Raw genomic sequence first — 23698 nt, forward strand, 5'->3', positions numbered from 1 at the left:
CTTTCATAAAGAATGAGGTGCTGTGCAGGCAAACAAGCACAAGCAAACAAGTAGTATTCAGAAAGAACAATGTCTGGGCAATGCTGCGGGGAGGGTAACCGGGATTGCAACAAATGGCCTGACGTAATGATGTTGGCAACTCAGCTTTTTGCCGCCTTCCAGCCAGAGATGGTTTCAAATGGATCCATTATTGACGATTATGTGCTCTATCAATAGTTTAACCAGTTTCCGGAGGTTTTCCGTGCATGATATCCTTCAAAACTGGATCTTATTATTCTTTTATGCCTTTGCAGCCAGCTTTGGCAATTTTTGTGTCAAAGCATATTCACCATAAGCTTAAATCAACAAACGATAAGTTAGGTTATAGTTAATATTATAATAACTGCTCATGTTGCTGCTGCTGCTTGTTGCTTTTTTTTAAAGGTATTTAATTATTCTTTAAAACGACATAACATATGGGGCTGTGAATCTTCCCCAAATAAAATGGCGTCATTTTTAATTCTAATCGAAAGAACTAGGTTATAAACCTAATACATTTTTGCTACACAAATAGTATCCTTCAAGAAGCATCTTCCGTCTTCCGTTGTTTAAAATGGTGTACTCAATGAAATGGGACTAAAACTCGTAAGTAAAATAGAATCAAATAGTCGATTTCTACCACCGCTGCTAGGTTAAAACCCTAATGGAAACGTTGATACGTCAGTCCAGCGTCCAGCAACAGCCAGCAGGCCAGCAAGGCAGCCACTTCCCCTGCATTTAGCAGCTGGCAGCATACGCTTCGCTTCACGCTCTCTCATTTTATTCTCTCGACTCCTGGCCAGCCCAGGCATAATGCAGATGTCTGGGGCCCTGCCATGTTACGGCCGTGCCAGCATCCGATATGAATCTTCTGTCACTAGCTCTGCTTGGTAATGACGTTTTTAAATGACGTTGTCCCCATCATCTGGAACCACAGTTCCGGCCATAAAGGCATTTTTATGTTCGGTCGTAATGTTGCAAGTGTGGAGGTTGTGCTATCTGCTACACCAACCAATGCTTCGTTTGTGCACTGTCTGTGTTGCGCATACTTTTCGTTCCTTTCCTTAGCACGAACAGATTACGTTACAATTTAATAAAAAACATGCGGTTTGATGGAGAGAAAGAGAGAAAGAGAGAGAGAGAGAGAGAGAGAGAGAAAGAGAGAGAGAGAGAGAGAGAGAGAGAGAGAGGGAGAGAGAGAGGGAGAGAGAGAGGAAGAGAGAGAGGAAGAGAGAGAGGAAGAGAGAGAATCAATTGGACCAGAACAGAAATCGAATGCACACCGCACGTGGAATGCGATGCGGAAGGTAAGTCGAAACAAACAAAGCGAAATGAATAGTTGCGCAATGAAAGGTGCGAACAGCGAAATGATCGTGATGCTCGTGTGGAAGTGTCAGCTCTCCACCTCCTTCTAACCCGAGCAAGAATCGCTTCCGCGAACAAACTCTATTCCATTCGGATCCATTCTTTTATTTCGGATCGTTACTGCACAAATAGATGACACTGATGATGGGCTTTAAAACTCAAAACCAACCTTTCTGATACTACGAAGTAGGTTCTTCAGCAGTTTGCAGTATCTGCAAGGAGAACCCTTAAGACCTTATCCCTTTTACGCACACCAAACTTGTTTTGCATATTTGTGTCTGTGAGCGGGTCTGAAGGAAGGAATACATTTTAATCTAAGGTAATCGTGCGATCACCACATGTGATTACCTTTCCCTCCCAAAAAAAAAAAAAAAACCGGAAACCTTCCAACGCACCTGTAACTCTTCCGCCAGGCCAGATGTCTCTCCTCCAGCGCCATGCCAAGTCTTGCCCCGTTATGCTCGGGACAGAGCGCCCTACATCATCGATGCAATGAAATGTCGTTTAGGATAGTCCTTTCGGGAGCGAATCAAAGATTTATGTGTCTCTTTCAAACGAAAGAACGGTGGAGAGAGGAACAACAAAAAAAAAAACACGGAAAAAACGGAAAGCGGAAAGTTTGCTCGCTCGCCCCGGCTGATGCTGCTTCGGAACAATCAAGATTGCATGAGGACATGAGGGAAAGGGGGAGGGGGGGGGGGGTTCCGCTTATCCCGTGGCCCAGGTCGATGGCTGGGTGCCACACGACGACAACGACACCGAAGAAAAATGGCGGTGGCAAGACGCTGAATAAATAAATTGAATTTATGCCTCGGGGAACCGCCGCTGATATCCCCATCTGACGCTCTCTTGAAAGAGGTCCCTTGACCGAAACCGGCAAACCCGTACCTCGATAATGAACTTCTCTCTCTCTCTCTCTCTCTCTCTCTCTCTCTCTCTCTCTCTCTCTCTCTCTTAGGTCCTTTCCGAGCTGGTTATGGACGAATCATAGATGGCTAATGCTGTATCACCTTTTTGGAACGGAAAGCGGGCGACGGATATGCTCGATGATGATGACGATGATGGTGATGCCTATGGCGAGTGTGATTGCGGTGCAGATTGTTATGCATCCTTGATGTCAAGTTCCGTGTTCTTGTGCTCATGCTTGCTGCTAGAGTATGGAGTCTCTCAGCTCAGTCGGGTTTGTAGTCGATGAAAACCACTGGACATTCTCTGTGTGTGCCTTACTTTATCGTTTTTGTCCCCTTTCATTTTCCTCTGTTCTGTTCTCAACCACAACTCCAAGGTATCTCGTGTGGTAAGCACGCCAGTGGGCGTTCAGAACTATTAGAGACAAATCGGTCGCTTGGCCAAGCCACACCACTTATTGCACAATTACACAGGGACAGTTTTCAATGGGCGTGGGTGAACAGGTGCCCACTCATGCAGCAAACGCCAAGGTGCCAAGTGTCAATTGCTCGCCCAGGGCCGTTATCGTAGACCACTCACCACCCTGTCTGGGGTGGGGTGGTAATGTAAGGGGTCGTTTGGACTAAAACCAATTAAAGCCCATTAGCGCACTGCATTGCACTCTAATGTAATCTGATTTACCCACCTAGGGGGTGGGGGAGAAGGGGCGGTTACATTTAATGGATCAATTGCCTCCCCCTTGCCGGTAACGGGCAACAGGGGTGTGCGAGTGGATGGGGCATATCACCCGATTATCAGACATGCGATTTCGAGCAGCAAATGCTTCAACTCTGTCCCGGGGACGTTGTGGGGAAAAGGATTGCGTTGCGACAACAAGCACCACTTTGATGAATTATACGTAGTACTTCCCTATGGCGGTCTTGGCGGCACTTGCTGATTGCTGTCCCTCCGGTCCCTCGGGTGGAATGAGCAGTGAACTCCCAGGTAGTAGTTAGTGGTACGAGCCATTTTTTTTTGTCACTGACCAGTACACCAGTCTATCTAGAGACCACAATCTTCATATAAAAAAAGAAAGTTAATGGATCAACATTATCCAACGATAAGCCCAGTGCGGGTACAGCGTTTTAGTCACTAAGGATATGTTTTGTCAAACTTGCAATAGGAATAAAACGTCAAGTCGTGGCCCCTAACGTAGTGACCACTAGGGTGTTTGAATGTGTTTTAAGCATAGAAGAGTGTGTATGCATTCGGACCGAAAGCGGCTCATGTTTGACGATTTGTTTGTAGGAACTATCTTCCTGTATTTGAAAATGCCATAATAAACTACAACGTTTGCAGAATATTTGTTTGTTGTTTTGGCGAAGCTTTCCTCAAAACTTCAGTCAAAAATGGTGCTTTTCACGATTTTCCATAAGAAAACGAATGTTACATAATTGTTTAAAGAAAAAAATATCATCAATTCTTATGAAAACTCGACGGCGCTACCTGTGCAAATAGTGTAAAGTTTATGTGGTCAAAATCAATCGAATCAGCAGCTTCTATGCTGCGATTTGCAAGTGACTTTGAAATCGTTGATTTTGAGAAAAGTGCTACTAAGTAGAAGTAGATACATTGAGTCATGCATTAGGCGCGATTTTTCAGAAATCAATATCTTTGTCGATTTGACTTTGACTTATAAAAAAAATTACACAATATTCTTGCAATGAACTGCATTGCCGGCGCAAATGTAAAAAATAAATAAGGTTTGAAAAAATTAAAACCTTACCCTAATACCCTCAAGATAAGTCTACAACATCGATGCTGTCGACAAATTCTAAAAGCACTAACTCAGGGGGAACGCACCACGACGCACCATATAGTGCTATTTCTGGCTCACTGTATTGGAACTTTAACCAAAGGGCCGTTTTGTGTCTAATTAGAGTCATTTTTCATTCCTTGCAGTTTGCTACTTCTCATTCTTCTTCTTCTTCTTCTTCTTCTTCTTCTTCTGCCGCGCTGTTTTGCTTTGCTTTCTTTTCCAACCGTCCGACGATTGTTTGAGAGTGTTTTTGCAAATGGTAGTCTTAAAAGGGTGAGGTTGCCCCATTCCGTCAACGCGGGGGTGTGGGGGGGGGGGGGGGGGGGGGTGGGTGCGCTCCTCCCTGTAGCCGTAGACAAAACACCCCGAAGGATGCAAACCGGATTATTAACGATGCGTTTGAAAAATGTGTTGTTTGCGATACGTGGAAATTGAACAAAAGGGTACGGGACTTGGAAGGAGAATGGTTTGGAAGGTTCAAACCCACCTACCTTGGTGTGCTGTGCCTGGTGCGACGCCCAGGCTAAGGATGATGTTGACGCTCCAGTAAAAGAAAAAAGCCCTACCCGCCCGAGGAAAGAGGAGAGCGAAAAAGGGCAGATTGAGAGAGGGAGAGAGGGAGATAGGGAGAGTGTGTAACGGATGTAGGAGAATAGGAACCATTCGTCGATCACTGCTGCTGCGGCCCGTTCGGTCCATTCGGCATTTTGTCCGCGGAAAGCGAGGAGAGCGAGTCGGTTGATTGCGTATTGTGGAGCGGTTGATCGGTTTTTGCTGCGGGGGGGGGGGGGGGGGAGGGGGAGGGAGGCTGCGAACTAGAGCTAGGAGGATGCAAACAGCTGCACAAGACGAAAAGCGCAGACATAGAAACACTTTGACGAAGCGACGCAGTGATTGTGGGGCTCCACTCCACTCCACTCCACTCTACTCCCGGAACTTGCTTTCGAACAACTTTCTCACTAACATTGATTTACATCGTTTAGCACCGTTTTCAACTCATTTCATCTCGAACATTCGCGCCGCCCGCCCGCAACCCCTTTGTCGTTTACACTCCACTTCCACGTGTTATTCGTACGTATTTGGACCACTGACGGCCACGGTGGCTGCCACGTGCCACCACGCACGGACCAACCGCTACGCACACGACAATGAAAACTACCCTACGAAAGCAGCAAAATCAAACAGGCAAAACACGGGGTTGGCCGACAAACACAAGCGCACACACACACACACACGCGCGCACGAACACGCACACTGCACTGTTCTGCAATACTAGATAGGCCGCAAGCTGTGGGTCCGTCCGTTCGTCCGATGTTGGATGTCCGATGTTCTCCTCGTGGGATGGCGGATTAAGGGAGGGGGTTGATGTGAATGGGGGTGCGAGCGGGAAGGGAGGAGGGCTTGCTTGGGCGCAGATTTACACCATCAACGGCTGGGCGCGCTGGTAGACGACGAGCAGGATAAAGAGGGCGACCACCGTCGCCACCAGTGACCGGCTGCGTTCTGGCACCGCATGGAAGCTGCTCTGTGCACCGGCACCAGAGTTCCCGAACGCGGCCATACCGCTCATCGATGGCTGCGGCGAGGTTTGATCGTTCTGTTCAATGTCCACTGTTTATAGAAGAATAGAAACGGAAAAAAGTGGAAAATGGTTAACATTCTGGTTAGACACAAACCAGCTCCGATGTATCGTGTGCGGATGTGTGCCAATTATCGAGGAGCTTGCTGGACAGAACTATTGATTTAATAAATGGCACGAAATTGGCACGCGCTGGCCTTCACCTTCTAGTAGGCTCTATACACCACGGCGAGTAACTTCACACCGAGTCCGTCGAGTCCATAATGCGTAAGTTTCGCATTGAGTCGCAATTGTTCGAGCATACTTGATGCAGGACTGCATCTACCACAAGCTACTAGCTGATTTTACTGAACTTTACGTCCCTTTCGGTGCAGGAACGACGGCGCGCCCAGAGCGTCCACGGTAGTTACCTCGATACGTTTTAGCGAGTGCACAAATTATTCATACGACCTTCTTTTGGTTCGATCGATCGGTTGTGGTGTTGGTATCCGTGGTGTATCGCTATGAATCGATCGACGGGACGGAGCAAGGACGCGCTCTGCTGGACGACTGACTGCAAGCCCTAGACCGCGCACATTCCTACAATAATGCTGTCACGTCCCATTATCCCCTTGGAAGACTGTACAGATCGCGGCTTATTTTCGGTTCTCTTTTCTTGAAGTAACATTGCACATTTATTATTATTAGCCAAAAGCTGGTCAAAACTCCATGAGCATGATTTTTTGTGGTTTCAATTCAAATTCAATTCAAATTCAATTTTGCATGGAAAATAATTTTAAAATAGTCTACACATAAGAGCACTATCATAGAGAACTCACACAATGACTACACATCCCTGCTAAGTTATCATTTTTAGCTGTGAAGTGGAAGGATACAAATAGCTGAAATAAGTGTGTTGCGCCATTCTTGTCAAAAAAAAAATAGTTATAGTCAAGATAACAGCCTGTTGTTGGTATGCACAAACATCTCCGAAGTTAGTACAACAATTTGCAGTGCTCTTCTCTAACTGTTTTTTTTTGCTCTCCATCTGTTTTTTCTCCGATATTTGTGCCAGATACTTAAAAAATGCGCCAAGAAGAAATAAACACTACTTTTGGAGTGGCCTTCAATACCTCGCGTAATTCGCCTGGCGATACCTCGCGAGAATACCTGAAGCAATAGGACTCTTCTACTAGGCCTATGTCTGGCTGACGAATGGTCTGACGAACGACTGCTTGTCCGGGGGTGCAATATCAGTCCGACTCCGGGAGTTGTCGACTTGGAATTTAAAAGTTCCGCCACCATCATTCATCCCCTTACGCACAGAGACTCCTCTGGAAACACAGACACACACTTATACATTCAGCGCAGCAAACCAATCCCGGGCGGACGTAGGCAAAACTCTGGATAATGAGTTTTCGGTGAAGCACTCCCGTTTGACAAATGGAAGCTATTAAAGCTTAATTATTTGCTCGGCTACCGGTTGGTGGGGATGGGCGGGGGGGGGGGGGGGGTAGGATGGAGGAACGTTCGTGCACAACGAGAAACTCGCGGAAGGAGGGTGCGGGGAGAAATGTACGAGAAACGTAAATCAGCGGCGGCGTCGGCGGCGGCGTCGGCGGCGGCGTCGGAACAGCAAGCAAACTGTTCATATATCAGTTTGGCAGGTTTGGAAGTTGGCACTGCAGGCAGATCCGCGCGAAAGGGGGTTTTATGAGGTGTCAGGGTTGCTTGGAGAGGGATGGGGGTGGGTGTGAGCCGTAGTGGCGATAAATCGATCGACCGATTCTTAACGGGTCGCTTTGCTTCTTGAGTAGAAGATTGCTGTTTTCTCATCTACGGCTGATGAGCAAGCTCTTGCAGCTTGCCGCCACCTACAACACCACGCTGCTACTTTATTTGTGCTTCTTTTCCCGAAAAGAATTCCATGGCAGCAGTTCAAAAGTATACAGCGGAACAGTGTTAGAGCTCTGAGGCTCTGGCTCTGCAAATTATCACACAACCAATGGCAATCACCATTTGTACTGACGCTGGAAGTTTGGGCTAATTTGAGTAATATTAGCATTTAATCAAAACATTATTTATTACAAATATTTGCGACAAAGAGCAGAAACCTTGTTATTAGGGGAACTAGTAAGCGAACGTATAATTTAATGTGATTGATAGTTGGAAAGATTAAAATTGCTTCTAAAGTAATGAAAACCCTACTATCAGGCACACTTTTTCAGTTCAATCTCTTAAATAATCATAAAGATCACATTGAGCACATCATACAGCTCACATAAATATGTTTTGCCATGACAAATAAAAATAAATACCCTAACCCTTCCTTTGAGGTAGCAGCTTCCGGGAAGCTGCTATGTCTCAAATGGCCTTTCCTTCGTTCGAATACGTATTCGATTGCACTTGATGGAGATATCATTCCATATTTTGCTTCTTTTCGAAGAAAATATTTGCTGCAATTATGAGATTTGTGCAGCCTTCATTTAAAGAATAACATAACAATTTCTTTCTGTAAGCCATTTATCTTGTGGCATGCATGCAATTTGTATTAATACTAGTCGCTCCCGGCAAACTTCGTTCTGCCACTCGGAGAGTTGAGTATATTTAAGATGATGAATGTATAATTTTAAATGCAACATAAAAACGGAAACGGGATTTTAATGTATTTTTTAAAATTCGGAAGCTTTTTGGTGCTCTATATTTTTTGTTTTTTCTCTGGTGTATAAGTGTATCAGTTTTTGTAGTTTTGGATGTGCTTTAGAATATGATTAGACTCGGGAGAGTTGCCGTAATGTAACGAATACAATAATTCCAGTGGGTGGATTAACGTTGATAGTTTGATTTGTCCACATAATGCAGAGCAAGACGAATTCATCGAGGCAAGAATGAGTGAAATCAGACCATCCGTTCTCAAGTAATGGGCTGTACAAACTGACGAGTTTGTAATTTATATATATATAGATTGTTTATCAATTCGTGTGGGCCACTCGTACCCCGGATTTCCATTTGTAGCCATTTTGACATGTCTTTTACATTGTTTCAGATCTGTCGGGGGGAATTTCATGTAAAAATTTTCATGAAAAAACATTCTCAATCTGAGCTTTGAGAAGGTGATTCTAGACGATTAATACGACGAGGATATAAATAAGAACTTATGGTTTTAGCGACACGTTTAAAATCGTTACCCTATTGCTCAACAAATTTGCTTTCTCGGGCTCATACGCTGGTTTTTTTTTAACATATATAAGGACGGACGAGCCTTCCTTTCCTTTCGGAAAAAAAATCCTTTCGGGTGCCGACATACATTTTGCACGCTACAACCCTATAGCGTGTTCTCCCTATTATTTTCACTAATTTAACATTCCAATTGAACGGAAAACTGCTTTATACCATCACCGTGCCTTATTATGACCTGTAACTGACGGTCCGGCATACCATTGTATGCTTTTCACCAAATTCTCTATCGACGTATTGCATTAAAAGCCTTAATTGATGATTCTAAAACCAAAAAACTACTTCTCCAGCCTTCTTTAAGCTTGAAAACATATTTCCGGGAGAAATTAAAACGATTCAGTTCAGTTTTGGGTGAAACGAAAGTTTTTAAAATATCCACTCTTGCATTCATGTTGAGCCGATGTTCCGTGCCATACTTCGCTCCAAAATTGACAGCGTAAGGGATGCTACGATTGAATAAATAATAATATAATAAGATTGAATCTTCTAGATTGAAGAGCTTACTTGAGCTTAGAAAAAAAGTTTTGATGATTTTTACGTTTTTTTATGGAAAGATTTTCACATTTTTCCAATCATCCGTCTTCCGAGGGCGTCCGAGTTTGGAACTGTAAGCTACTGATCTAGAACATTGGTGATTAGGTTGTTATGAACTGCCTTCCGATTGTGGATAATTTTTCTGCTAATATCTGTTGAAGTACTTTGATCAAACAATGATGAACAAGCAGTTTTCTGAGGAGCATAGAGTCTGCTGTCCTTCAATACACCCATCCCTCGTGCAAAAACCTGCGTGCAATCGACTTTCTACTGGAGATGCTAGCATAAGTGAATTTCACATATGTAAACAATAATGGAGGGCACGTAAAACACTAAAAAAGACGTAAATAAATGACCACAGGGCTCTGTCGGAGTCCTAATAATATTTATTGCAAAGTGGGTCTTTACTTTTATCACAATCATGATCGACCAACTTTCACTTAAAGAATTAAAAAAAAAAAAGGTTATCGACCCTATCATGCTCAAAGCAAGTGATTTGGAAATAAGAAGCTTAGAGCTTCTAGCAACAAAATCACACGGCCTTTGTGACCGAAAATGTCGAATTTACAGATGAAAATATGGTGGACACTAGATGTCGGCTTTTACTTATGCCGACAACTGTAGATTACAAGCTGCAAATGAAATGAGCTGAACCAATTGAGATTCCAGCCGCGAAAGGATGAGTGTAGATCACAAGCTAGGAGCTGTTTAGTGGGCAGTATTTTATCCGGTTCCCGGGCTTTGTGTTAAACGGATTTTCATTCGCTTTTTTCCTGAGCTTTTCACTATTTTTTGCTTTCCTAACACCCCCTCTCCGTTCAGCTATTCATGTTGGATGGTTCATGTTTGGTTGCACTCGCTGGGGTGCGCACTCGAGCATCTTCACGGGGGTTACCACACCAGACCGACCGGAGCAGTGCAGCGAAAACAGCGAAACGCACTCAATGTGCTCCACCGGAAGCGCGATCAATGGGAGCAACGAAGCGAAATTTCACTGCACACAGAAAGGAATGGCTAGTAGAGTGTACGAAATGGCAGGAAGCCACGAAACAATAGCGGCCAACAGTAGCAGCAACAGCAACGACGACGACGACGAGGACGATGTTGGCTATGCAGCACAATTTTCTCGGACAGTTGCGTCTGGCGATGGACAAGACAAAGGCAGACTCATTTCTCTCTACAATGGAACCCACAGTGGATCGCTTTGGCGAAGATCGCGTTACTGTTTATGCAAAACTGAAAAAACCAGAAAACCAAAAGCTAACAAAAAGAAACGAAAATCAAAAGTGGAAACCAAAAGGTCTCCTTTGATATGTAATTGCCGGTGCTTCCAGACACGTCCTAGTGTATCCTTTTCTTCTCCACGTTGCCCGACGTTGTGGGCAGATTATAATTAAATTAAAAAATGGTTTTCCGATTGACGATAAACTTGCAACTTGATCCTTCTGCCGAAAAGAACGCGATACCGAATTTCAAGCGTAGCTCATAGTGCTGTGTCCAGCTTGCTATTGTCAAACGACCCAGTTTGGACCAACCAGTCAGCTCTCATTTGCTGCCTTGCGTGTAGGTCATAATAATTTCAATTTCTTTTGTCACTTCCCTCCACGTTCGCCACGCAAACGGACTTGTTGCGTTTGCAGGGCAACAGCCGCTCGCGATGATCTGCACCATTGGCATTACACGTGTTGAACCTCCCGAGCACCGAGTATCGACGAACTGGTTGGATAGACGGTTACGAGAACGGTGAGTTGTATTCTGAAAACACGCACAAGTTGCTGTACCCGGGCAGTGGGGTCGGTGGCGGCCATGAAACTAATTGCTGGCGTGCTGGTGTCCACTAAGTTGCACAGCTGCAAGTTGCTTGAGTGCACCGCTCTTTCGCTCCAATTTCCATATCGCCTGTAGCAGTGTATGAAAAACATTGGAATCCAACTTCGCGTACCTCTTCGCTTTTCGGCAAAAGCTTAGGCTCTTACAACAAGCACACATATGTACACCATGCTCGCATGCTGCATGCCAGGGGCCCTTATTCTATCCTCCGTTATTTTTTTCAAATTGATGTTGGCAAAGGATGTTAATCTTTTCGAAAAAAACACGAGTACTTGGTTGTAGGATCGAAAGCATTGAAGGTGGAAAAAAGGTAAAAGATCAATATCTACATTACTATCAAATTGCATTATTTCAGGGGTTTGTAATAGAAAATTTAAATGGCTAAATAACCAATGAAATGTGCCAGAAATCTAAAACTATCTTGAAACACGGGTAGGAGGAAAGAAACGGAATTATTATGTACCAACTACACGTCCCTTCTACCCCTCCCCCTTACAGTTAATCAAAATTTTCAACGACTGCAATTATTAGCATTTTTTTAAGATGTAGATAATGCTTTTTTACAGAGCAAAAAAAAACATAAATCAAAATCAAATGCTATACCCTCATTTGCAGGATCGGCATTGGCGACACATGATCAGCAGCTTCAGCGGTAACTAACGAACGTTTTCGTCGACCGTGCAGCGCTGGAGGTGGATTATAAGGACAGTGGCAGCAGCATAACTTACGTTTGATCAACGAAGTCTTGTAGTCGGCGTACTGTTCGCCCGGCTCGACGTGGGCCGGGATCGTCGCCAGACAGGTGATCTCTATCCGGCCCAGGTTGTTCGTCAGCGCTTCTGTGATGCGGATCGACAACTGGCTGTAGCTCGCCGTGATCCGATGGCTTTTTCGCGACTCGCCCTCGTTGACGTGCCGTCGGTACTTGTGCTCGTACGAGTTGCTAGCGAGAGAGAAAGAGAGAGAGAGAAAAAAAAGAGAGAGAGAGAGAGAGAGAAGAAAAGGGTAAGTAAAAGGAAATTTAAAATCAGTACCTAGGGTGAAAAGCGTCGGTGTTGCAAATATAGCGCCAAACATTGTAATCTTGTAGCAGACGTGGCAGTTCGATAGATGTGATTTGTTTGTCCTTGATCACACAAATACAAAAACACGCAAGCGCCCTGTGAGCTGTCGGCTACTAAGTTAAGTCCATGTAAGCCGCGCGCCACGAACACAGACCGCAGACCGCAAGGGAAGGCGGGAAGCGCACGTCTCTTTTAGGCAGTGGTGGCAGTTCATTAACGGTTTTTTTCTGTTTTTCTCCAGTTACAAGATGGGGCCGCTTCCGCTTAAACACATTTTGTGCGTACTCGTGTCAATGTTTGTTTGTGTGCCAGTGTGTTGTTAATTTGCGACGAAGCGAGTGCTAATGACACCCATGACGAAGGAACGATGTGACGCAGTTTCGAAACGTTGTGTCCCAAAGCACAGCCACTGGAGTCACATGTAATGCAAGGCAGACTGTAATATCAAGTACCCAGTGTGCAGCAGCAGCAACGACTTGGTCAGCTGGTGCTGCTTTTGACTGCGACAGAAGCAAGCTGCGAGCGGTACAGTGGGAGCGAGCGAGAGAGAGAGAGAGAGAGCGAGCGAGAGAGAGAGAGAGAAAGAATGTGTGTATAGGAAGTGGAGTTCAAGTTCCTTGTTATACCGTCCTGTACACTGTAGATGTATATGAATGCGAGTGTGTGCGCGTGAGCCACTTCGCGGGCGCTCGATGATAATTTGATTTTCTGCTTTTTCCAAATTTATGTTGTTAATAATTAATTGCTCATTTCGGTGGCCGTGGCAACGCTTCGTCGTGGCGTAACACAGGGAGGGGCAGTGGTGGTTTCTCCCACACCCGCTCGCCAGCGCTAGCGCCAGAAGGCCGAGCCGAGGCGGAAGGTGCATAACAAGGTAACAAGTTTTGTTTATTTTCGGCGACCCCCGCTCGTCTCTGCGCGCTGCGCACGCCTTTAAGACCGTGTGCCCATGATACATGCAAGAAGAAGAAGTGGAAAAAAAGAAGAAGAAGAAGAAGTCGACGGTTTCCATATCCGCTCACCGACGACGACGACGACGACGACAACAGGGAAGAGAAGCAGCCGAGTCGCGGCCGCGAGGATAGGACCGCCATCAAGGTGCCCAGGAATAGCGCAGCGAGTGGGCCGGCTGGCTGGGTGACGCCATCTGGGCGGATCGTAGCGGCCGGCGTGTTGAAAATGTCTTAAATTGGCATTTTGATGAATCATATTTCACGCTGAACTTCACGCTATTTCATACAGCAGCACCCCCTCCGTCCCTCCGTCCTTCCCTCCTCCCACCCCTTTTCCAGCTTTCCTGACGGTCCCGGCCGATGGCGGATCGTAAGTAATTCTAATATCTCCGACTCGCCTTCACCCAACGTCTCGCTTGGCGGAGGAAAAGAGAAACTTGCAAAAAATGGGGCCCACCCAAAAATCCAATCCAACCCACCCACACGGTAGCGGTCACCCTGTTCCGTGGGCTGGACAGGACTGGACTGGACTGGGACGATTAGCTGGCAGCACAGCTTATTATGGTGTCCGGACACTTTGAGCAAAGGGAGGCGAAAGTAATTTGGGGCCAGGGGCCATGAGCAGATAGGAGAGCGGAGGACACATACACGGGGGAGGTATGGCGTGAATGATGTTGTGCGATTGAACGCTAAGCGCCCACACACCCGCACACACCGCCGGGTAGAAAATTGCTTTATCATTGCGTAATTAGTGACCTCTTGACCTTTCGCATTTTGGACCATAGCCAGGCCTGTTGTTGGTGTGTGAGCATGTAATGGGGTCAAGGGTAGCGGCTGTGGTCAAGTGAAGGAGTGGGACACACCCGGGGGGTGGGTGACAGGTTTCGTCGGTCAGATGTCGAGTCAGGTCGACGGGATGAGCCGGGATGAGGGACTTTTACTCTGACTCCGTGACTGTCGATCCATGAGGAAAGACATTTCCTCATTAGCTACAAAGGGAGAGGGGAAGGGGGGGGGGGGTTGGGGGAAAGGGCCTTCGGTACCGTCGGTACGGTAGCGGTGATCCATCAACGAACGTCTCACGGCGTCTCACAGCGTCTCTCACTTCCGCACTCCCCTCTCCTCAAGGTAAACCGTTACGTCACACGGGGGTTTCTACCCTTGTGTGACGTGTGACACCGTCGACGGACGACAGTGTTTGTCACTCACCTCATATTACGTCGAGTGAGCCCGGCCAAACCTGCCTTAAAACGTACCTCACCGTAACCGTACCCCCTGTCCCTGTCATCCACTGACTTCCCTTGACACACAACGCCAGCAACCTCGCAGGCTGCTACGGTGAGGGATAATTGAGTCAATATACAGTAGCTCTTTGCGAGATAGGTTGTGGTTCTCCTCCTGGTGGTAGTGGCTCCTCCTGGACTAAATTCGGTTGGATTTCGATTAGGAGAGGGACGGGGCGGAGGGGGACACCCCGATCAGCCAAAACAACAGCTCGCAGTTGAGGTAGAAGACGATGTTTGGGGCGGAAGGAAGGAAGCAAGGAAGGTTCACTCGAGCATCGCGCTCGCGGAGAATGGCGACGTGCTGGCGACTGGTGTGCCTTCAATGCTAAAAGTCCTTTGTTGTTCCCCCCTCCCCCACCCCCTTTTTTTAACCAAAGATGACACCGATAACTACCGTTGCTAGACGACTGTTTAGAGGACGGATTCTGGTGATGCGAAATGTTGATCCTTTCAAGAATATTGTATAAAATGCTTTTTGGGTCAATCGAACGATACAATTCTACTCTCGCTATTTTGAAGCGCTTTTCCCCAAAAACATCGTTTTCAAAGTAGGTAGCTACCGTAGCATAAAAAAAATACTGGACCGAACGGTTTGAAAACTAAGAACGCATAAGCTGTACACTATTTGCCCAGGTAGCCGCATCGAGTGTTCTGGAAAAAAATGGTTGCTATTTTGTCGTAAAAGAATTATGTAACACTCGTTTTCTTAAGCGGGGACTTCAGTATTTAATTTTTTTAGAATCATATTTTTAACATTTTTCCCTGAAGGCTGATCCTTTCAAGAGTATTATGAAAAAAATTTGGACCAAACGAAGCAAAACTGACAAAGTTATAGATTTTTTAAAATCCGCGTTTCATACAAGGCTGCATGCAGCTCGCTACTTTGAAGAGCGTTTCCCAAAACCAACGTTTTCAAAGTTGGTACCCACCGTAGCGTAAAAACTACTGGAAAGTTGGATTAAAAAATTTGAACAAATAATCTGTACACTCTTTGCTAGGTAGTCCCGTCGAGGTATCATTAAAATTGTTGATACTTTTTTTTAAACAATTATGTTAAACTTGTATTTTTTGGCAACATCGCAAAAAGCATCACTTTTTCAATTTCAAAAATCTGGCAAAAATCGAAAAATAAGAATATCAACAAAAACTCTCCGGGGCTACCTAGATAAACTTATAATCTTTCTAACGAATATCGATTTGTACATTTCTGATGACCCGTCATGTCACTACGATGGGCGCCGTAGAAAGTACCTTTTCGACGACATACCTACCATAGTTTGATGTCATGGATTAATTTTCCAGTGAATGTTGCTCGATATAACCAAATATTCTTAAACAGTTGTAGATTAGCATGCCATTTACTTGAAAAAATAAAGTGGAATGGTTACGTAACAAAAAATCATCAAAAACGGGACAGTTTCTGGCCCGAAATAAAATATAAATAAGGGGGGACCCCCTTAAGGAAAATCGTAAAAACTATCATCAAAATACAACAAACAAATTGTTTGAAACGTTGTAGATTAGCATAACATTCAGCTAGCAAAAATGTCTTGAATGGTTAATTTACAAACAGGTCGTCAAAAATGCGCTCGCTTTCATTCCAGAGAAGCTTCAAAGCTTAGTGCGGAATTCGTGTAAAGTGTAATGTAACATTGTTTGCTTTCATTCTATTCTATCGGCAGTTTCGTGTGAATATATCAGGATAATCTGTAGAATTGGAAATGAAAATGGATTTAACACAATGTCACAATACACACCTACACGCACACACTGTTGTTAGAAAACACACAAAATCATGCATTTTTCTTGTGCCAAACCAAGGCGCTGTTTTCGCGTAATTTCCGCGGACTCTGCTGGATATCGTAAACGGCTTTTTGACATTTTAATACGCATTCCAGGATTGTACGCCCAGTTGGCCTGGGTGCCGCAAGCCTCAAAGAATCAAGAGCCCTCAAACCCCGTTTGGACAACATAATCATTTCCAGCAGAAGCGCCAATGTTTTATTCGGTTTTCGGTTCTCTTTAGGAGCAAAACTTTAACTGTACGCGAGCACTGTAGCCCTTGTTGGTGGTGAAAACGGGGTGGTAGGGACGGTCGTCGTTTAAAGATATCCCCCCTCCCCCGTCCACCACTGTCGCCCTGTCCGTCCCATCCCATCCAATTCACTGCTACGCGTCGACCCTTTTTCTTTTTTATGAACTTTACGCGGGAAAGCGTGTTTGCAAAATCGGAAACTTAAATTGTTTTCCATCCTTCTACCACCCTCGCTGCCAATAGCTGCTGCTCCAATCCACCAGCCTCACCAGTCAGTTCAGATGGGTCAGCCCATCAGTAGCAGCAGCACCGCTCTGCGAGGTGCGGAAGGAAAACTCTCCAACGAAGAAAAGGATCCCTAGGATCCCCTTACGCACATCTCTCTTTCTCTCTTTCCTAGCATCGTTGGATCAAATCAGGGGCGCCTTGTCGGAGCAGGAGCCTTCAAAAATGGTGTTCTGGTCTCTAATATTTCGCATCGTCCCCGGGTACTTTCAATCAACAGGTGGTGACGGGGATGACGGTATGTACCGAACATGGAGACGAAAAACCCACCAACAATCAACAGGCAGGCAGGCAGGCAGGAAGGGCAGCCGGCAGGTAATGACGCAAGTGGGGAGTGAAACCGGAACCCGATTCCCGTCGCCATCGCCATCGTTGTCACCGTCGTTGCTTAGCCTTCGTTTGCCTTTCCATTTCGACTTCTAATGGACACACTGGACAAACTGCTGCGACAATGGTGCTCAGCAACACTCGAACCGGATTACCGATGGTAGGGAGGGAGGAACCTTGTGTTCGCCAGTCGGTCAGTACACAAGCCTTTGGTCATTGAAACCCTAGTACCCTAGGCCACGCACACTGTTATGGTCTACTTCCAGACATCCGACATGTATCGACCTGCTGTGGAGTGTAGTGGCCAATCCGAGAGCACCACACCTGACGCCAGGATTAGGGTGAGCGTGAAGAAAGCGTGTTTGGAACTTACCGATGCTTCCGGTAACCGTTGCCGTAGTGTTGCTGCTGCTGGGACTGCTGCTGTGATTGCTTATTGTCGTAGGTGTACTGCTGGTAGGGTGTGTGGTCGAGCCGCTGGTTCCAGGTCCGCTTGTCCATCTGCTCGAGCGTGAACAGATCGGGCGAAAAGCCGAGACCGGGACCGGTACCGAGCGAACCGAGCCCGGCCATCCCACCGTAGCTACCGAACGTTGGGCCACCGAAGGCTCCGTTCAGCAGGCCGATCGTGTTGCCGCTCCGATCCTTGCCCGGATGGTGCGTCTTTACGCCGTAGTTGTAGCCACCGTCGTAGTTGTAGCCCACGTTTGGCTGGATCTCGAAACCACCACCAGCGTACGAACCACCACCACCACCACCACCACCGAGCCCCATCGCGCTCGTTGACTTGGTCAGCTTGTCCTGGAACTCGTTTTCCACCGCTGGACCGACCGATTCGAATTAGAATCGCAGCAGCATTAACGAGAGAGAGAGAGAGAGAGAAAGAGAGAAAGAGAGAGAGAGAGAGAGAGAGAGAGAGAGAGAGAGAGATAGATAGATCAAAAGGAAAAAGATAAGAAATCCAAAGTGTCTTGAAGGCTTCATCTATTTTAATATCTGCAATCTGATGGGAGCAGCATTCGATCCCGAAGTCGCCTAGATCCACCAGTTTAACCTAAATTTAAATCGTTAGTTTATTGTGCGTGTGTGTGTGTGTGTTAGATTTAAACTTTCGAGTCGATGGTGAACTTGTGGCCGCCACGATGTTACGTATTAATGTGCAAATACTTTTTAGTACCCAATAAGTGACTCTTGATCCAAGACTTATTTTCCAAAAACATATAGAATCTACAGTACTCAAAAGCGAAAAAAATGCTCAGCACACTATACGGTTTCGTTAATAGGAAAGCTAATGCCACATACGCCTCCACAGCATGGAACGAATGTGCAGCAACGCACAAAAGCAGGCTGCAAATAATGCAGAATAAGTACTTAATGGTCATCTTAAACCTGCCCCCGTGGCACAGGACGCTACACGTACACACAAGTGCAGGAATTGACAAAATCCTTCCACATAATAGCAAGATAAATAAAAAATACATGTCACAACAAAAGTGACGCCAGCGATCGGTAGCTGGGAGCGCTGCCGGCAGGCACTGATGACGCTCGATCCAGCTGAGTGTGAGTGCAATACACACACCTGATTCGGGCGTCCACTCGGGGCCAATGTCCTTGATTTGGGCAACGACCGACGGGCAGTCACGCTGACAGGACAGTGCGATTGAAGCGAACGAAGCGCAACTACGCGAAATCTTGGAGAAACGTGTAATCGACTTGGTGGAACGTTAGAAAAACTTGGTGAGACGTTTAGGGAACTTGTTGGAGCGTGAAAACCTTGTAGAAACGTGATAGACTCGAAGACTAGGACTTGAAGACTCGAATAAACTTCGTTGCAGTAGAAACGTTTGCAACAATACAAGTACACGTGTACGGTACAGGATGCGCCATCAGGCGGTACCCTATTTTAAAGATGACTAACTCTGTCATTTTTCAACTGATTTTTTAAAATAAAATAGTTTTATTTAGGTTATTCTATGCCATTTCTTGTGCTATACTCAAAATATGATATCGTTCAAATGACCGCATTCATTCGCGCATACAAAAAGCTGCCTTTTTTCGGGCATTCTGTATTGTTTTGACAGCGTTTAGGGAGTTATGTGGCATTTTCAATTCTTATATTTGCTCTAAGTTGTTTCATAGCCTGCAATTTGTTTGCAAAAACCTTATTTTTCAAACACACCAGAACCCACAGAAAAAAACATCTAGTACCGTCATATGCGGCAAAGCAGGAAACCACCGTTTCTTCATCATCCATTGCACGAACGCAGTTTCCATCATCCATTGCACGATCGGTTCTAGCATTGACCGATTACTGATAATAAAAATAAAATAAAGTAAATAGTAGCATTAAGGTAGGCTAAGGATAGGTTAGAAACACAAGATTACGTCAAAACATAGGGTTTTGTTCTCATTTTTCTCTTATGTAATTTGCTATTTAGCTTTTTAACTACTTTGATTTTCAAAGTATCTAAAAAACTAAATAGCAAATTATTCAAATGTAGAGGGTGTACCATAAAAAAATGCAAATGCTTTCATTGCTCTGTTTTGAGTATTTTTTCAACACCAATATGGCATTATGGGGTATCGTTGTGTTCGTGTGAGTCTTATCTATCAAATGATGTATAATAAGTACCCGTGCAAAAGATGTCTGTCCGGAAAAATGTATTCAAAGGCGACAGTGTCGAGTTTGCTTCGCGCCCAAGAGAAATCTCATAGATATAACAGCGGTCCTCAGATGTAATCTTGGCATTGTTTACAGGATTAAACGTTCTATTCATGAAGGGCCAAGGCCTAGGAAACACTTTAGTGATCGGCAACGATCTGAGCGCACTGAAAAAGTGGTAAGATCCGTCAGAGCAAAAGTTAGCGAAATCCAGTGCAATCCATATGAAAGCTTGCATAAGAGACGAATATCTCAAGATCCTGGCTGCATCGCTTGGCCAAATATGACTTAAAAGCAATCTCTAGAGCTAGGGTGAAGCGTAATTTAATAGTTGAAAGGATAAAACATCTTTAGACAGGATAAAACATAGTTTGAAAATGGCACCAGTTTTCATAAAATCCAATACTAAAATGAATATTGATGTTTATATCACTTTTTTGAAGGAACACGTTTTAGCATGGATTAAAGCAAACTTCAAAACACCAGAAAATGTTGAGTTTCAGCAAGATGGAGGCCCCTGCGATACGTCTTAACGGTCTGAAACATGGTTGAAGGAAAACATGAATTTTTGGTCGAATGATTTATGCCCTCCAAGCGGTCCTGAATTAAATCGGTTGGGCTATTCAATATGGGCGTTTGTTCGACCTAAGACCTGTGAACCATAACACCATACACGGTTGGTTCGCTGAAATCGTTTATCATCAAAGCCTGGTCTTCTAAGTTGGACACTTATGTTACAGAGAGTGTTCTCGAATTCGTAACCGCTTGGAGAAATTAATTGAGAAAACAGGCCGACAAACCCACTCATTTTTTTTGTTTTTGATAAACAAAGAAATATAGAGCGAAAGAAATACTTTGAAACAGTAGAGTAAATATAAAAAAATGGCTTTAAACTTCAAAAAAAGATTTTTGCATTTTTTTATGGTACACCCTGTATGTAACACAATAGTCAAAAACAGTGTTGATCGGGGAAAACCCGGACTCGCTCATAAATAACACTTTGTATGTACAGGGTGTACCATAAAAAAATGAGAATGTTTTGATTGCCCTGTTTTGGAGTTTTTGTTTTTTTTTCTAACACCAGTATGGCATTATGGGGTATTGGTGTATTCGTGAGACTCATATCTAACAAATGATGTATAAAAGAACTCGTGCAAAAGTTGTCTGATCAGAAAAATGTACTCAAAGGCGACAGTGTCAAGTATGCTTCGCGCGCCAAAAATCGATTGCCGTGTTCTCTGATGAGAATCTTTTCACGATTGATCCAGCAAGGAATTCTAGCACGAATAGACTACGAATGTTCCAGAGAACATAAAATTGAAGTTCTTTTTCAAGCACACTGCTGGAATATTGGTGATTGGAGCAGTTGCCTCTAATGATTTGAAAATGCCTCCAGTTTTAATAAAATCCCATGTTAAAATTAATACTGTTGAGTATATAATTTTTTTAAGGAACTCGTTTTTGGATGAATTAGCGCAATCTTCGAAATACCAGAAAATGTTGAGATTCAGCAAGATTGAGGCCCATGCCTTACGTCTAAACGCACACAAACATGGTTGAAGGAGAACGTGCATTTTTGGTCGAAATATTTATACCCTCCAAGCGGTCCTGAATTAAATCGGTTGGACTATTCAATATGGGCATTTGTTCGGCCTAACAACTGAGAATCCTTACACCATACTCGGTTGGCTCGCTGAAATCTTTTACCACCAAGCCCTGGTCTTCTAAGTTTGGACACTTATTTGACCGAAGGGACCTCGAAATCGTAACCGCTTGGAGAAATTAATTGAGAAAGCAGGCTGACAAATCCTCTAGTTTTGTTTGTTTTTGATAAGCAATGAAATACAGAGCAAATTTAAATATCTAAAGCCGGCGATACATGAAGCGTAAACTCTCGTATAAACTCAGAGTGTAATGTCAAAAAGATTATACTTATGTCAAAAAGATTATAGGCCCGCGGAGCGTAAATCCGAGCGTAAAAGCAAGCGTAAACTTAGCACCAACATGAAGCGTAGCGTTATGATGGATTCAATGTTCTACAATTGCTAATATACAGTAAAAAAATCTTAAAATATTAAAGAAGATGTTCAGAAATCAACTTATCTCGTCGATTTATATTTTTTGTGGCCAAAAACACATGTAATTGATGTAATAGCATAGTGTAATTGCAGGTGCACGAATGTAATTGCAGTTGACGTTTCGGTATAAACTTTTATGCGATTATGCCTGCCACACGAAGCGTAAACTTTTTGGCATTACATTCTGAGTTTATACGAGAGTTTACGCTTCATGTATCCCCGGCTTAAAACAGCAGAACACCTTCAAAAATAGCTTCATACTTTGATAAATGCTTTTCTCATTTTATATGGTACACCCTGTAACACCTTATTTTCTTATCATTGAACACTTCCGATGTAGTAGTGATTTTGTGGAGCTAAATAGATTGATTTTTTTTCTTGGGCCATAATATCCCTCAATCCCAAAATTAACGTAGCTAGCTATCAGTACCACCGTTGCGGATCGTGTCCGGCGTCATCCGTCGGATATCGTCTGTCCTGCAACGTCGGGCACTGGAGCTGGCTCAACACGCGCGCCCTCACTGTTGCTGCACCCTATTTACATCTCATTTACTACCATCTCTTCCCCTTCCCAATCGGCGACAGCATGTCAACCGGCCACTCATCACCGGGCTCATTACCGGGTGCCCGGAAAGGCAAAAGACATGACAAAATGGGACACCGGACACCGCCGAGCGAAATAACGGGCGTGTAATTATATAACCTAAAAGCGGAGAAGCAGAAGGTGGTCTATTTTTAGCTCAGCAAACGAACGCAACACGTTGCGTGGCACCGTGCGTGCGCCACATGTCGTCTTCTCGTGACGCTGCCCCACGTGTGTGTGTGTGTGTGTGTGTGTGTGTTTGGCTATTATAAAGACATTCGCCCTCCACCCTCTTTCACCGGGGGAGGGGCCTGCTGACGCTAACCTTTGGTGCGCTGCTTCAGCTCCTTGAGGCTACCGCTGACGGACTGGCTGCCACCGGAACCGACGAGCTTCCCGTGGTGGAGCACCGTGTTCGACTGCTGCTGCTGTTGTTGTTGCTGCTGTTGTTGCTGTTGCTGGCCAATGCTCTGCTGGGCAGCCTTCGAGCGGTGGCTATTCTTCGAGCTGTGATGTAACGGCCGGACATGAACGTCATCCACCTACCAGGCGAGAAATTACCACAGAGAGAAAGAGAGAAAGAGAGAAAGAGAGAAAGAGAGAAAGAGAGAGAGAAAGAGAGAGAATGAGATAAGGAGCGAACCATTCGGGGGGGGGGGGGGGGGGGGGGAGGAGAGGGCAGATGGTCTTCCTACCTGTTTGCCATTAATCAACCAGGTGATGTGGGGTGATGGGCGTGCCCGGGAGGTGGTACAGTTCGCGATCAGCGTGTCGCCATAATACAGCTGCTTCTTGGCGAACTCGATCGTCGGTGGTCCCTTTTGGGGCACTGAGAGACAGAATGAAAGAGAGAAAGAGAGATAGATAGACGGACAGGCCCTAGGGGTAGCTATGGCTTGGCCAACACGAGCTTACGCATCACGTGGAGCATCTCATCGTTGGACGCCTTGGTGAAAATGGGCGTATCGGTGGACACCTCGCAGTAGTACGACCCGGACGCCTCATAGTCCACGTTCTTCAGCGTCAGCCTCGATGGGGTTACCTTCTTCCACTTGAGGGTTTGCCCCGCCATGGTGGGCGCCATTGCGAGGAAGATAGCAGCCGCAAAGGAGAAGGAAAGAACGAGGGAGAGAAAGAGAGCGATAGGATTGTGAGATAGTTATCGGTGTGGTCGTG

The 23698-nt window shown here is 45.2% G+C and overlaps 1 protein-coding gene across 3 annotated transcripts in view; it reads right to left on the reverse strand.

Moving 5' to 3' along the window:
• The window catches only part of LOC126570764 (uncharacterized), a 118594-nt gene that overhangs the window by 28155 nt on the left and 66741 nt on the right, over positions 1 to 23698 (reverse strand). The window contains exons 4-10 of one of the 3 annotated variants that reach the window (XR_007607856.1): positions 23438 to 23573; positions 23218 to 23351; positions 22848 to 23064; positions 17573 to 18020; positions 11978 to 12192; positions 4582 to 5701; positions 3237 to 3347 (exon numbers count right to left, since the gene is read on the reverse strand). Coding sequence is in view for 1 of the 3 variants with exons in the window: in XM_050228746.1 (XP_050084703.1) it covers positions 5512 to 5701; positions 11978 to 12192; positions 17573 to 18020; positions 22848 to 23064; positions 23218 to 23351; positions 23438 to 23573 (1340 nt within the window). In the remaining 2 variants the exon portion in view is untranslated. Of the gene's footprint in view, positions 1 to 3236; positions 3348 to 4581; positions 5702 to 11977; positions 12193 to 17572; positions 18021 to 22847; positions 23065 to 23217; positions 23352 to 23437; positions 23574 to 23698 lie in introns of those variants that run through there. The other 2 variants (XR_007607854.1, XM_050228746.1) reach the window with 2 other exon arrangements.

The sequence above is a fragment of the Anopheles aquasalis genome, chromosome X, assembly GCF_943734665.1.
Source record: "Anopheles aquasalis chromosome X, idAnoAquaMG_Q_19, whole genome shotgun sequence".
NCBI classification, from domain to species: Eukaryota; Metazoa; Arthropoda; class Insecta; order Diptera; family Culicidae; genus Anopheles; species Anopheles aquasalis.